The sequence below is a fragment of the Plenodomus lingam genome (assembly GCF_022343315.1).
Source record: "Plenodomus lingam strain CAN1 chromosome Unknown contig_12, whole genome shotgun sequence".
Classification (NCBI taxonomy): Eukaryota; Fungi; Ascomycota; class Dothideomycetes; order Pleosporales; family Leptosphaeriaceae; genus Plenodomus; species Plenodomus lingam.
Genome location: NW_027093930.1, coordinates 353,823 through 368,255, shown reverse-complemented (window position 1 = coordinate 368,255; position 14,433 = coordinate 353,823). Strand labels below are relative to the sequence as shown.

General features: G+C 48.6%; 7 protein-coding genes across 7 annotated transcripts; 6 read left to right on the top strand and 1 right to left on the bottom strand.

The window, feature by feature from the left end:
- Positions 1-305: 305 nt before the first annotated feature.
- IAQ61_001339 (uncharacterized protein) lies at positions 306-2,799 on the top strand. The gene is made up of 2 exons (XM_003839595.2): positions 306-2,001; positions 2,063-2,799. The coding sequence occupies exons 1-2, from the start codon at positions 564-566 to the stop codon at positions 2,428-2,430; spliced, it is 1,806 nt and encodes a 601-aa protein (XP_003839643.1). The 5' UTR covers positions 306-563; the 3' UTR covers positions 2,431-2,799.
- Positions 2,800-5,033: 2,234 nt separating this feature from the next.
- IAQ61_001338 (uncharacterized protein) lies at positions 5,034-6,841 on the top strand. Its single transcript, XM_003839594.2, has 3 exons — positions 5,034-5,284; positions 5,507-5,842; positions 6,012-6,841. Exons 1-3 carry the CDS (start codon positions 5,272-5,274, stop codon positions 6,419-6,421), a joined length of 759 nt encoding a protein of 252 aa, XP_003839642.1. The 5' UTR covers positions 5,034-5,271; the 3' UTR covers positions 6,422-6,841.
- Positions 6,842-7,313: 472 nt separating this feature from the next.
- On the top strand, positions 7,314-7,730 carry IAQ61_001337 (uncharacterized protein; the record flags this gene model as incomplete). Its single annotated transcript, XM_003839593.1, has 1 exon — positions 7,314-7,730. One exon carries the CDS (start codon positions 7,314-7,316, stop codon positions 7,728-7,730), a length of 417 nt encoding a protein of 138 aa, XP_003839641.1.
- A 54-nt stretch (positions 7,731-7,784) lies between these two features.
- Positions 7,785-8,740, top strand: IAQ61_001336 (uncharacterized protein; the record flags this gene model as incomplete). The annotated part of the gene is made up of 2 exons (XM_066095067.1): positions 7,785-8,329; positions 8,434-8,740. 2 exons carry the CDS (start codon positions 7,785-7,787, stop codon positions 8,738-8,740), a joined length of 852 nt encoding a protein of 283 aa, XP_065954915.1.
- Positions 8,741-8,792: 52 nt separating this feature from the next.
- IAQ61_001335 (uncharacterized protein) lies at positions 8,793-9,980 on the top strand (the record flags this gene model as incomplete). The annotated part of the gene is made up of 1 exon (XM_066095066.1): positions 8,793-9,980. One exon carries the CDS (start codon positions 8,793-8,795, stop codon positions 9,978-9,980), a length of 1,188 nt encoding a protein of 395 aa, XP_065954914.1.
- A 185-nt stretch (positions 9,981-10,165) lies between these two features.
- RRD1 (Serine/threonine-protein phosphatase 2A activator 1) lies at positions 10,166-11,713 on the bottom strand (the record flags this gene model as incomplete). The annotated part of the gene is made up of 1 exon (XM_003839591.1): positions 10,166-11,713. The coding sequence occupies one exon, from the start codon at positions 11,711-11,713 to the stop codon at positions 10,166-10,168; it is 1,548 nt and encodes a 515-aa protein (XP_003839639.1).
- A 255-nt stretch (positions 11,714-11,968) lies between these two features.
- Positions 11,969-14,128, top strand: IAQ61_001333 (uncharacterized protein; the record flags this gene model as incomplete). The annotated part of the gene is made up of 3 exons (XM_066095065.1): positions 11,969-12,044; positions 12,145-13,890; positions 13,947-14,128. 3 exons carry the CDS (start codon positions 11,969-11,971, stop codon positions 14,126-14,128), a joined length of 2,004 nt encoding a protein of 667 aa, XP_065954913.1.
- Positions 14,129-14,433: the final 305 nt, after the last annotated feature.

Here is a 14,433-nt window from a genome sequence, read left to right as displayed (position 1 = left end):
TAGGATAGGTACCCAAAGCCACTGGTATAATTATAGTTAGGACCCAATGCAAGATCTGTTTTGGCCAGTGTTCCTACCTCTCTCAACCATCTTGAGCCTTATTATGTACTCTAGGTAGCTACTGTACTAGAGTTTGCACTTGAACCTACCGATACTATACCTTGCACCGATTCTTGAGTAGCCTTAAGCCTACTCTAGGTAACTAACGCTACCAAGTACCTGTACACTAGCCAATCAAACCTCACCCAAGCCCCCCGCTCCTCAGACCTATTCAGGCCCAACATAAAAGCCATCACGGCATGGCCAATTCGCCGTGGCACGTGGGAAGAATGAAAGCCGGCCACTTGCCATGTAGACAAAGAGATCGATATCTCATCAAGGCAACTGGCAAGCACAAAACTACGTTTTTTCGTTGAACCGACTGCGTGGATACCGGTACCGGTAGGTACTCAAGTCAGAGCCGATAGATCTTCGACGCCACCGACCCAGCGCACTACCGGTACGCACTCGTAAAGTTGGCTGTCACAGCTCGGCAATTGCCACTGTGAATCTTCAACAAAATAATGGCCTTCTCTCTGGCAAAGCCATGGAACGAAGGCGAGGCGTCCATGCAGCGACTCCTTCGCGTACCCGCAATGGACAATCCCACGTCCACCTCGCTCACACCTCAGGCCTCGTTGATGCTACAGCGCGGACCACTTCTCGCCATTGGTACTCTGGACAGGCAGTTGCGTCCCTGGACTACACTCTGGGGAGGTTCGGCCGGCATTTCCACTCCCCTTGGTGGCAACATGGTTGGCACACGTACCGTGGTCGACCGCGAAAACGACCCAGTAGTACAGGCTCTCGTTGGTGATGCAAAAAAGGGTGAAATGGTTCAGACTCAAGGCGAAGGAGTATTGATCTCTGCGCTCGCATTCGACCTAATGACGAGGAGGAGAGTGAAGCTTGCTGGAACCATGGTTGCTGGCACAGTGACGGAAGTTCATGTAGAGGTTGGAGAAGCTACTGCGCAGAAGCAAAATCAAATACAACTGGTGACGGAAATCAACGAGAGCCTTGGAAATTGCCCCAAGTACCTGAACCAATACGATATCCGCCCGGCCGTAGTGACATCAGAAGTCAAACACATGGGGCCCGCATTATCAAACGAAGGTCGAGCTCTGATCTCCGGGGCTGACATGTTCTTCCTGTCCACAAGTACGCCAGAAGATATGGACACAAACCACCGAGGAGGATTGCCGGGCTTTGTTCGTGTGATTTCTTCCACTCAGATTGTCTATCCAGAGTATTCGGGCAATCGTCTCTATCAGTCTCTAGGAAATCTGAAGATCAACCCTAGGATTGGCATCACATTCCCAGATTTCGAGACAGGTGATGTTCTGTACATGACTGGTACTGCTGAAGTGCTAGATGGTTCAGCGGCGGCCAGTATACTTCCAGGGAGCAACTTGGCCGTGAGAATTACCTGCACCGAGACGCGTTTTGTGGCCAGTGGACTTGCTCTTCGGGGTACGAGGAAGACTCCTAGTCCATATAACCCTCTCGTGCGGACCCTTGTTACTGAGGGCAATATCAAAGCGAATCTCGCCCGGGGCGGGAACAGCCGCCGAAATGCGCAGCTCACAAGAAAAGAGGTCATCACACCCTCGATTATGCGCTTCACCTTTTCGGTGGCGGGTGGAATCAAATATGCGCCCGGCCAGTGGATTGCAATGGACTTCAAAGAAGAATTGGACATTGGCTACGAACACATGTGCGACGATGAGCCAACCAGTATCAACGATGACTTTATTCGCACATTCACCATATCCTCGGCACCGCAAGCAAGGGGCGGGCTGGATGATCAATTTCAAATTACCATCCGCACAGTCGGGCCTGCTACGAGACTTTTATTTCGACAAAACGACCGTGCTGGTTTTGAGGTGCCTATCCTGGGCGTTGGTGGAGACTTCAAGATTGCGCAGAAGGAGCAGGGCGTCACCCCTTTTATTGCTGGAGGTAGGGAAATATTTCAACACCTTTCTCAAAGAATAGCTCATAAACTGACTTGATCTTCTAGGAGTCGGGATTACGCCACTGCTCGGGCAACTGGGAAGCCTTGTTATCTCGCCTGAACGATTGAAGCTGATTTGGACAATCAGACGAGCTGACGCTGCCTTTGTACTTGATGTGCTACACCACCGGCCAGAGCTTGCGAGATGCACAGATGTGTACCTGACTGGAGCTGAGCCTTTGGCAGAAGAGTCTAGGTATCTCACTGATCTGGAAGGGTTGGGGGTGGGTATTGCGAAGAGAAGGCTGGCTAAGAGTGACGTGGATGCAGTCGAGGCGGGGACGTGGTACCTGTGTGCGGGAAAGCTCCTGAGGAGGTATATGCTATCTTGTTTGGAAGGAAAAACTGTGCTTTTTGAGAGCTTTGATTATTGAAATGCCATAGGTACCGGTACGGCACAGCGCTATAGCCGCGGCGACTGCTCCTTTAGACGGAAAAGGCAGCAATTTCCGAAGCCCAAGCCCAACTCGATGACCAAGTCCAGTACTGTGAATAGGAGCAGTAGCCAGTGTCTGTACTCGGGGTATTGTACCTATGGGCTAGCATGGTATGTGCGGTTTACTTGTGCAAGTAACGTGATCCACCACCGAGCGCCCACCCCCACCGAGCGCCCACCAACACCAAAATCCACCACCCACTAAATAAGGATATTGCGCCACCCACAATAGCTATTATTACAAGATTTCTTAGAGTTGCAATTATTAGATCTATTAGAGTAGATTAAATATTTTAGATTATATAAGCAGCTTTTTAGGGGGTCTAATTAGGCGCCTATGCTATAAAGTTGCCTCTACTACTATATCCTCTTCTACTAGCTCCTTATTAACTACCTTAGCTAGTATAATAGTAGGAGGCTTAAGGATTTACCTCTTACCTATTTAGGATATTTTAATATTATTTTAGAGTTACTTTTCTAGTTACTTAGTAGTTTTTTACTTATTATATATAGTAGCTTTTTAAGTAGCTTTCTCCTCTTACTCCTTCTTAGTAATTACTTAATTTAAGTAATACTCCTCTATAAGTTAAGCTTTAGTAAGCTTCTATTACTTATAAAGCTTAATTACCTTACTTTTTTAGTGTTATAGCTCCTATTCTTTAAGGTTCTTTTGCTTCTAGAGCTTAAATACTTACTCTACCTTTAATAGTAAAATAAATTAGGCACTACTACTATAATTATTATTAAGGGGTAATAATAGAGGTTTACTATACTTCCTATACTTCTTCTTATTAGCTAGGGTAGCCCTTAGGTATTTATTTTTATAGTTAAGTAGAGTATTTCTTACTAATATAGTATAGATTATCTAGCTAAGCTTCTTTAACTATTTATTATAAATATTAATTATAGTATTATAGAGTAACTACTTTATCTTTCTCTAATTATTTATACTTAATATTAAGGTTATACTATTACTTAAAGAAGGCTAGTTACTATTATTTATAGGTGCTTTAAACTTTAAAAGGATAATATTAGGGTTAAGTAGTAAGATACCTATTACTTTAAAAGCTATTAATATTAGCTTTTTCTTAAAGGTATTACTTTATATAGTATTAAATAACTAGTAGAAATCCCTCTTAGTAATACTTGTAAGCCCTTAGGAGCTATCTAGAAAACTAGATAGTTAAGCTTTATATAAAGCTATAAAGGGAGCAAATACTATAATATTAAGTAGCTAAAGGGTGTAAGTACTATAAGGGGGATATATTATAAGTAGGATCTTATATTTATTATAGTACTTAATAAACTCTATTATTATATAAGATCTATAGCTATTAAAGATAAGGAGCTAGTATAAAGTATAAGCTTTAGCTTTTATCTTATAATTAAACACCTCCTTAAGCTAGGATACCCCTAGGGTGTAGCTTATCTACCTACTTAGTAATCCTATAAAGAAAGCTTAGTATTATAATAGGTTAAAATCTTATAACTAGGTATCTTATAAAGCTCTAGATTAGGACTAATAAATAAGGGTAGGGGTAAAAGTAGTACTATTAGCGTATATACAAGCTATAGTAGTAATCTACTCCCTATTACTATCCTAAAGTATAGCTCTAATCTTTCTCTACTTATAGGCACTCTTATTAAATATATATTTAGTTTTTAATAGTACTCTAATAAGAAAACCCTTCTTATCTATATTATAGATATACTAACTCTTAATATTATATTACTCTATTTTTTAGTATAAAAGCTTAAAGTATAAGCTATACTTAAAGGTAGAATTAGCTTTAAAGTAGTTATAATTAAGCCTAGTAGCCTAATAGGAGATAAGATTAATATTATAGTAGTTAATAAAGCGCTATACCTAATTTTTACCTACTAGATTCCCTATTATTTTAGTTATAAAATTTTAAATAATAGTTTATATAAGGGGTAATCCTTACTTATAAAGCTCTTTAATATACTTTATAAGCTTACTTTCTTATATAGTATTAAGTATTTAACTATTTAGTAGAGTAGTAGTATATACTTACTAAATTTTCTAGTAGTATCTAGATAAGGTTAACTATAAGTAACTATACTTTTCTACTATTTCTAAGTATATAAAATCTTCTCTAAGAGTTAAGGATTTAATTACTATAAGCGCGTTATTAATAGGTGCTATAGTTATTAAGAAATTTGGTGTTAAAAATTTGGTGATTTTGGTGTTGGTGGGCGCTCGGTGGGGGTGGGCGCTCGGTGGTGGATCACGTTAGGTAGGCCGGCCACACGCGCCCACCGTACGGTCCACCTAACTTCACCTGACCCAGAGTCCGACCCGAGCAGGGAGTCGTTTATTTTTGGTACAGGAGTGCAGCATGCATGTACCGGTCCCCATGTATTCCCAAGTACCAAGTACATACTACGGACTATGTAACAGATGGGTACTTATGGAGGTATGTACATGCCGTTGGCGCGATGGCATGTGGGTATTCCATGTGGAGGCAGCCCTGTGGGTACGATAATATGTGCCCCGAATCGCGATTCGTCAGGGCGGGCGGGCCTGGAGAGAACACCATACTCTACCTAGGTAAGCTTTCTCGACCCTGCCGCGTGCTCTTACATGATTCCCATCACCCACCATCACGCTCCTTCTGTAGACTCCACCCATCATCGCCCATCCCATCCACTCCAACCCAGTCCTGCGACTCTCTTTTTCGAGCTCTTTTCGCAGAGATATCCCCGCCTGTTCTTTGGCACTTGTGATTCGCTTGCAAGGGACTAGCTAGTTGTCACTATGCCCGGAGTTCGTAAGTACTCACTCACTCCTCTGCCCATGCATGCAATACGAACACCATGGTTGTCCATTCTTCTCTCTTTCTTTCGTTACGACTACTACCTGTAATGCGGTCAAACGGGTTTAATAACAATACTCTCCTATGGCGATGCTATCTGTTCCGCCCACCCTCAACCACACACCCCCAACACCGCAAATTAGAGACGAGCAATCATCTGACCCTTTTCTACCACAGCGCTCGACGCCATGGACCAGGTCAAAAAGGCCTTCAAGAGCCTCTTCAAGAAGAAGCCCAAGAAGGAGTCAGCCACGCCAACGGTTCCTGCTGACGGCGCGTCCTCTGCTCAAGCAAAGCCCAGCGAGACCACGCCTGCCGCACCCGCACCCGCCACGGCACCGGCCCCTGAAGCTGCGAAGAGCGAGACCACGCCTGCAACCACAGCCGCTGCTGCCTCCGTTTCGGCCGTGGACTCGGCCCAGCCTGTGCAGCTAGCTGCTGTCCCTGTCGCGACTGAGCCCAAGCAGGACGAGGCTGCTGCGACCTCGACTGAGGTCAAGAATGCTACTCACAGTAGGTCCATGTCTCGTTCAACCCTCCATCGCGCCCCAATACTAGGACGGGCTTGGAAAGTTGACGGCTGGGATGGCAACCACCCGACGCTAGGAGCTCGTCATGGATTGACAATGCCCACATCTACTCTGATACCCATGAACTGACGAATTTGCTCCTTTTCTTGTAGCTCCTGAACCTGCCGGCGCTGTCGTTCCCCCGCCACCCACGGCCGTCGCAGCTCAGACTCCCGCAGATGATGCGCCCGTTGATACTCCTATCAAGGCCACCGAGGCCACCGAGGCCTCGGCTCCAGCTCCAGCTCCTGCGCCGACCGAGTCTACACCTGCTGCCCCTGTAGATTTGCCAGCCGTCCCCACCAGCAAGCCAGCTGCTGGCATGAGTGCTACAAGCGGACCCATGTTTGATGAACCCAACTTCGGCTCAGAGGGCAAGGGAGAGCAACCCGTGGCCACAGCTACGCCCACACAGGATTCTGCAGCTCCTGCTTCTTCTGCCACTCCTGCAGCTCCTGCAGCTCCTGCGTCCTCGGCGACCACGACTGTCCCTGCTGCGCAGTCAGATCCTGCAGAGAAATAGACATGCTTTGGCGGCATCTCGAGCTCAATCTCGCTGATGTGTGAGCTTCCTGTTGTGAGACCCTTATGGCTAGGCAGTGTCAGGTTGGAGCTGGCTTAAAATGAAATAAAAACAAACGTTTGGATACTAGCATTCGAGGATGAAAATAGTTCCAACAGGTAGGAGATGGAGGGAGGAGTGCATGTCCATTTTTCTTCGGTTTTACTAATACTATACCCCTTTGCTGTATCTGTCGCGGGACATGTCATCGAGCAATCAAGTCATTCTAGTCGGGAGAAGATGACAATTCATCAACGTTCCTCGCGTGCCATGCCCTCTCCTAGACCTAGTGATGTTTGTCGCGTCTGCCCAGAAGTCTGCTCATGATCCTAGATGCACTATACGTACATGGGAGCGAGTACAAGTACTAGCAATACTGTGGCACCGGTACAGTTTGTTGCGTTGCTTTCATGTGGCATGTGGCTTGTGGATAGCCACAGCCACTGTTTTGATTTACTTGTGGGGGGACTCTAGACGGCTCTAGTGCGGGCTGGGGCGGCGGTCACATGATGACCCCACCACGCCGTCATCGACTACCTCAAACGACTGAGTGGTGAGTAGATTTTTGCAAGGCAGAAAGGTCAAGGTAGCTTGGTACTGCAAAGGGTAGAAGGTAGAGTCCCTTGAATTGGCGCTTTTTGGTTCGAGACGCGTGTTTCTTTTTCTTTTTTGATATTCTGATATTGAGTAACTTAACTCTATACTTTTGCAATATTGTTTTTGTGTACAACTTCGTGTCCGCCGCCCACCTGAACACCAACCAAACCTTCCCCCCACCACTGACGCACGAAACGTTCCACGAAACCAACGTCCATTTCTCCTCATTCACCCTTTCTCGACTTCTTGCCCCACCATGCCACCCAAGAGTGGCTTCTCGCGCACGCGCAACATTGCCTATGAGGACGACGATGACGATGACATCTACGATGACTACGACTACGATAATGAGGGCGACGAGGAAGGCGACGCCGCGACCGAGCACGACAAGGAGCAAATGCGCATGGCTACTATCCGTGTACGAGAAGCTCTGCCAGATGTGAGCGACTTCATCAGCGACGAACAGGTCCAGGAAGCGCTGTGGCACTACTATTACGACGTTGGGAAGAGTGTGACCTACCTGAAGAACCGCATCGGCGCCGGTGCAGCTTCAGAGACGAGGCAGGAACCGTCCAAGAAACCAAAGCAAGCCTCGCGTTTTGACCAGGCTGCAAGTGCTGCACATCAAAATGCACCTCCTACTACAGGTAAGCTCACTTATGCACTCTGTTAGCTTCCTGGAAGAGTCTCCTCACCCACCGTCACCTACCGCTGCCCTCTACTTGCCATGCCTGCCAACACGATCGGTATAGACGATTTTTTCTGGGACGTACCGTGGGGCCGGGTGCCTTCTCACCGACTGAGTGTCATGACCGCCGAGGCTCCCCACTGCAAACCTGGTTTACTCGGCGGCTCGTCCAAATTGGCTGCTCTTGCTGCAAAACGAAGAAAGGAAAGAGAAGAAGCCGAGGCAGCCGCTTCCAAGTGCAACAGCGAGTCTGAAGCGGCCCTGGCTATGCTTGACAAACTCACGGTGAGGAGCAAAGTGGGCGTGGCAACATCCTTCCACGATTGTTCGACTCAGGCCGCGAGACCTTCTCGTATATCCAAATATCCAATCCGACGACGTTCGTCTTCCCCACAGCCGGTAATTCCTGAAGAGGAGACCTCGATGGAAGTTGATGCTCCACAACAAGCCATCACCACCGATACCCCCGCCCAACGTGCATCAGCTTCGATATTTGCTACCACCTTGTTTGGCCCCTGCCAAGAGAAGACTGCACCAGAAGCACAGCTTCAAGCCTTCCGGGCGCCTTATTCCCGTTACAGGGAGTACGATAGCTCCAAACCTTTTGCTGAGCCAAGCCCGGATGACATCGTGAGGGCAGCACAGGCCAAGGGTGCGGGTGGCGGGCGATACTGACTTTTGCTATCAGACTTTGTGAAGTATCATTTCTAAATCAAGCAGGTACCACCCCCAAGGAGAAGAAGAAAAGAAAAAAGAAACCACATACTGGCGAAATCTCCGAGTCTGTTGAGAAGCTTGTATTGGACGAATCAAAAGTCAAGAGTCAGAACCTCGACGTGGTGGCAGAATTTGAGAAGAGCGATTTGAAGCGGATAGCGAACTTCGTCGTCATAGGTATGTTAGACATGCTTTCAAGCTCAACCAAACCACCTGCCCCCCTGTTGGCTGCCATGACCGACGGAACAGGGACAGTATGGCCCAGCAAGTCATCCTGAGATATGAGCTAACGTTCAACCAGGCCACGTCGACCATGGCAAAAGCACACTCATGGGCCGCTTGCTTTTTGATCTCAAGGTGGTCGATCAGCGATCAATAGATAAACTTCGAAAAGAAGCCGAGTCCATTGGCAAATCATCATTCGCTCTTGCATGGATCATGGACGAGACTAGCGAAGAACGAAGTCGTGGTGTCACTGTAGATGTCGCCACAAATTATTTCGAAACGGAGAAGTCATGGTTTACTATTCTGGACGCACCGGGTCACAAGGACTTTATTCCCAGCATGATATCCGGAGCTTCCCAGGCTGACTTCCCCATCCTTGTCATCGACGCAAGCACGAACAGCTTCGAATCGGGCCTGAAAGGGCAGACCAAAGAGCACATTTTAATTGCACGAAGTATGGGCATGCAGCACATTATTGTTGCAGTAAACAAAATGGACACAGTCTTGTGGTCAAAAACACGATTTGATCACATTGTTAAGAGTCTGACAGCCTTCCTGACTGAAGCCAGTTTCTCAGAGAAGCGTATAACGTTTATCCCCTTGGCTGGTCTCACCGGTGAGAATGTCACCAAGAAAATTGAGAATTCGGCGGCGCATTGGTATGCCGGTAAAACGCTTCTCGAGGCCGTGGAAAGCATAGATCTCCCGGATCGAAACATGAAAAAGCCTCTCCGACTCTCAGTCGCTGATGTCTTCAAAGGTGACATGCGCTCGCCACTCAGTCTTTCTGGGCGCATAGAATCAGGTACTCTGCAAGTCGGAGATGTCATCTTGGCACTACCCTCTAACCAGACTGCCACGGTCAAGGCCATTGAAGTCCGCGATTCACCGGCAGATTGGGCCGTCGCAGGACAAATACCAACACTTCATTTGACCGACATCGACCCCATCCACCTGCGACAAGGTGATATGGTATGTGCGCCTCAAGCTCCCGTCAAAATCGTCAAAGCCTTTACGTCGAAACTCCTTGCTTTTGAGCATGTCCTGCCCATGCCTGTGGAAGTGTTTCGGAGCACATTGAATTCCCCTGGCAGTGTGAGGACTCTAAGCGCAAAGCTGAACAAGTTCACTGGCGAGGTTGTCAAGAAGAAGCCCAGAATCATCAAGCCGGGTGAGGTGGCGAGGGTGGTGGTCGAGCTGGAGAGAGAACTGCCGATTGAAGAGGGAATGAGAGTGGTAATTAGGGAGAGAGGTAGAACGGTGGGAGCAGGACTGATGGAGAATGTAGCTTAGAGGGTCAAGGTATCACAGAACTACGTTTAATTTGCTCCTGGCTGTGCCGCTCCAAAGGAGAGGCTGTCACGGAGACAATGTAGTTTTAATTCCCTTATTAACGGAAGAGCAAACGATGCTTCCGCTAGTTGACACCAGAACTTCGTTGTCACCTTTCTATACATACGTGTTGTGTGTGCGATGCGCTACTTTTCCCAGGGTGCCCGCGTGCTCGACTCTGGGTCCGATGGAGCACTTGCTGTTGCTGCAGCTTGACTCTTTGCCCACGGTTTCTCTGTGCGTGCTCCCGGCCCGGGCGGACCACGCAGATTCGAAGCCCAGGGAACCCTCATAGGTTGATCAAGACTGTTTGCTGGAGTCGGTACTGATCCACTCGACGTCCAAGGCGCTCTGGTAGTCCGATCATTAGCCTCTGGGGCCAATGTATCTGGCATGGCCCTTGGACTGAGAGGAGCCGTCATCGATTGACCACCCTTGGGATCCCGCAATCCCTGCTGGGCTCTTAAGGTCCAAACTGTAGGTCGATCCGCTGAAGGATTCCGAAGAGCAGGTTGTGGGCGAGAGGCTTGTGCGGTCGACGAAGGTGTCATTGCTTTCGGCTGGTTCGATGTATGCACACTGGCCTGGATAGCTTTCGCGTTCGGGTCCTGTTCCCACGCGAACAACGAACCAAAAGGGAAATGCTGGATTACGGGAAATTTTGATAGAACTTCCACATTGTACATTTTGATCATACCTTTGTTGATCTTGGCCCAACCTGCCTTGACGCCAGAGATGTCGAACAGGATTGGACTGTGCTCCCAAAACGGGCCTTTCTTGACATCGTAGATGAAGCCAATGGCGCTGAAGTACATATTGTTCCGCCTTTCTCGTTGCACGGTTGCGGCTTTGGCAACATCTGATGGGTTGGGGGCACAGGGCAACGAGCCCTCTGTTACTACGTCGGCCGGCGTGGTGATTGCTGGAGAGTATTGTGCACTGCCAAAAATGTAGGGGAGGAACGAGTGATCATCCAGACCCCAAACGCCATGTGAGCCTGCGGGCTCGAGCGTATATGTGAGGATTAGACGTCGAATGAGCGCAAGATAAGGTTCGATGATTCTCAACACTATGCCACGCTCTTGATCACCGTCGTGCGAACGCGGGAACGCACCGAGTTTCCACAGGCAGCCTAGAAATGCAAGGAAACTCAGCTCGTGACCTGTGCCGTAGTCAAGACGCTGCGGACTACCAAAAGCGCCAATTAGATAGGCCTCGAGTTCGCCTTTGGCCGTCACATCAGAGGTGGACTTGTAGGCCAGCACATGAGCCGGTAGGTATTGTTCAAGTAGTTCAGGGATACGCCCAAACATGATGTCGCACCATCTTCTGAAGCTTGCGTTGCCAAACCGGCGGGGCCCAGTATCTGGTGGCGCCTCGTCGATTATGGCAGTCAGGGTGTTGAGAAGCTTGGCAAGATTCTCGGTCACAGGTGGGTGTGGGACATTTGGGTCGTCGAGCCTCCACACCTTGGCCGTCTCTGCATCGCCATCTGACTCAGAGACTCTGCGCGGTATCATAGATGTGTTGAGCTGGAAGATGAAGATCATGATATCTGCGTAGGCTCTGCTGGCCAGGAAGAATGAGACGTCGTCGCCATGGTGGATACGTTTTGACGGTATCGCAAAGGCATGGCCCATGGATTGGTCGAGCACTTGGAGTGTTGGCGCTATTATAGGTGTTTCTTTCGCCATGGTGAAATAATGTAGGAATGGGTGGGTGACTGGCGCGGACGTGGCCAAGGTGGAGGTGCAGGCTACCAGAGGTTCACGAGTGTATCATGTGACCACGCGTTTCAGCCTTAGCCTTCCACACCGTACCACATGCACATGCATGTTGTGGTTGGCGTTGTGACGGGCGTGATCTACGCAACGGTAGATACTTTGACGTTTTACAACCCTCCATCGTTTGCATGTGACGCCGTGCCCCAAGTACAAATGTAGGTAGTCATGGCACGCCTCAAGAAAGCCGCGAAGACAGTGGTTCGTGCAAAAGACCATGGGACTGGCACTGGCACCCGTACCGGTAAGTAGGCGTTGTTGCATCACGCGCCTCAATGCCGCGCCCCGTGATATACGTATACAGTACGCAAAGCCAAGCATGAAGGCTGATCAAAGCAATGCAGCAGTCTCGTCCCACTCGTCGGCTGAAGCTGGAGCAATGTCCAAGCCAGTGCCTTCTGCGGCGGCCTTTGGGGCCAGCCTGCTCAACCATGCGCGCTCCGGGCAGAGTCACCCCAACCCAGCAGGCGTGACAGCGAAACCTGATCATGGCAAGCTCAAGCGACCGAGCTTCATCGCCGAGGCGAGTCAAAGAGAGCCAGCAAACCGAGGAGACGTCTATGCAATCCAACACAGCCCAGAGAAGCAAGCCCTTCATGTCCAGGACAAGGCCGACCACGACCAAAAGGCTCAACCCTACCATTCTTCTCCTGCTGACGCTCAGTTTGAAGCTACAGCTAAAATACCGCCTTCCTCATCGCCTGCGATCGTTGCAACAGGTCAAAGTCGCGTCATTCGCCAATCAACAAAACAGGGGAAAATGCAACTACAACCGACTACGAAGCCTCGGGCGACCAACAATTCCGTTGCAGCTGTAGAGCGTTCTCCAAAGATCAAGGTACATGATACCTGCGAAAGTAGAGCAGTCAACGCATACCCAGTCAGAAGAAGCGAACCTCAGGTACGGATCCCCCTCAGGAAGCGTAGGGTGCCTGAGACCATAGAGACAGATGCGGTAGCGCCAACTCATTCAGCCGAGACGGGCGACCAATCCCAAGATGAAGGCTATAGGACAACCCAATTGAAAGCTCGATCCGACTCCACGAGGAAGCGGAAAGTAAACTTTGCTTCAGAAGTATCCACAAATGACCTCATTAGCAGTGCGCCCAACCCAGTGGAAACCCTGTCCGCCGAGGAGAGCAAAAAACCTACCAGCAAAGGCAAGGTCCAGCATTACGCTCCTGGTACAACTGTCACCATTGAAAATGTTTTCGCGTTTCTTGACAGGGAACGGCGCTCAGGCGCATGTCGAATTGGCTATGGGAACACAATCAAGCGGATATACGATGACTATTATACTGCCCTTATGCAGGATGAGAGCACCCTCGATACTGTTAGAGAGGCTACTGATGCTATTCGACAAGTTATTGAGGAAATGCGTTCGGAAGTGCAGCAAGATGCTCGATTCGCTATCAATGTTGACGCGTATGCCCACCTTTTCCGCGAATTGGTCCTCCATCTTAAAATCACATACGAATGGTTATGTGCCAGGGAAATCATCATCACAGACTCTTTAGATGCCATGCGCATTGTTACCCCTTTCATGCTTGACATGCTATCACTCATAGATGCAATGGTACAGTGGAGTGTCTCAGTACCTCGGCGGTCCCACCGTGGTCGAGCTATCAAGGAGGTCGACTCCCATTTGGCTGCTCCCCTTCACACAGTTTGCGAAGCACACATTACTCGGCTAAAGCAGCTAGAAGCCGTTGAGGAGCGTTACCAAGAGATCCGGAATATTCATCGACAGCAAAGAGAACTGGCAGAGGAAAGACAAAGAGAAGAGGCAGAGGAAAGGCAAAGAGAACTGGACGCGTTGGCCCGTAAACAAAAACGACATCGGCGTTGGCAGGACTTACATATTGCACGTATGCAATGTGAGCCCGACCCGTTTAGGAGGCGGCAGCTGGCCATTACGCCGCTTGAGGACTTAGAGGAGAGGGATGCGAACGGTGTCAAGTTTGATCGACTTCGTGTCTTCAAACAACGATCTTCACCGTCATTCCACCAGGCAGCAATTCATTCATCGCAGCGTTTGTGGACTGATGATCAGGCGATTGCACTGTTGGAAACTGTGCAACGCCATGCAGGTATGATTTTCTCTTACGATAGTGACGTTCGCCTAGTCCTGATCAATTTCTCATAGGTCCAACGCTTTATGAGAAGATTTTTCAATCCCAGTGCCGCCCGGGTGGCATGCTACGTGACTTCACTGTTGCCGATATTGTGGCCAAAGTATCGTGGATACGTTCGTCGTGGCGTAAACTACACCAAGAGAAGGGGTGGGAAGCTCCTGAATGGGTAGCAGTTCTGCCTGGGTCACCTTAGACATTACCAATACCATTCTCCTACTTTAGATTCTATGGATTTTTAATATGTTACCTCCTATGCGATTAATAAATGCGTGATATAAACAAGTTTAAGTAGTTGTTCTAGTAGGGGGTCTCTTTGCTATTATTTCCTTAAGGTTTAGCTATAAGTTATATAATTGCCCCTATAGTGGCTATGTTTACCTATTTGAATTTAGACAAGTAAATATAGTAACGTACCTTATAGGTAAGTAGACCACACAGGTAAGGAGACGATTAGGCTAGCAAAGATAGGTTAGTGTATACCCCCTTAGGTATTAGGTT

Excerpts from the sequence above, each read along its gene's own strand:
- IAQ61_001339 (XM_003839595.2), top strand. The coding sequence starts at position 564 with ATGGCCTTCTCTCTGGCAAAGCCATGGAACGAAGGCGAGGCGTCCATG. Across the intron at positions 2,002-2,062 it reads CACCCCTTTTATTGCTGGAG|GAGTCGGGATTACGCCACTG; the intron begins GTAGGGAAATAT and ends TTGATCTTCTAG.
- IAQ61_001338 (XM_003839594.2), top strand. Across the intron at positions 5,843-6,011 it reads GGTCAAGAATGCTACTCACA|CTCCTGAACCTGCCGGCGCT; the intron begins GTAGGTCCATGT and ends CTTTTCTTGTAG.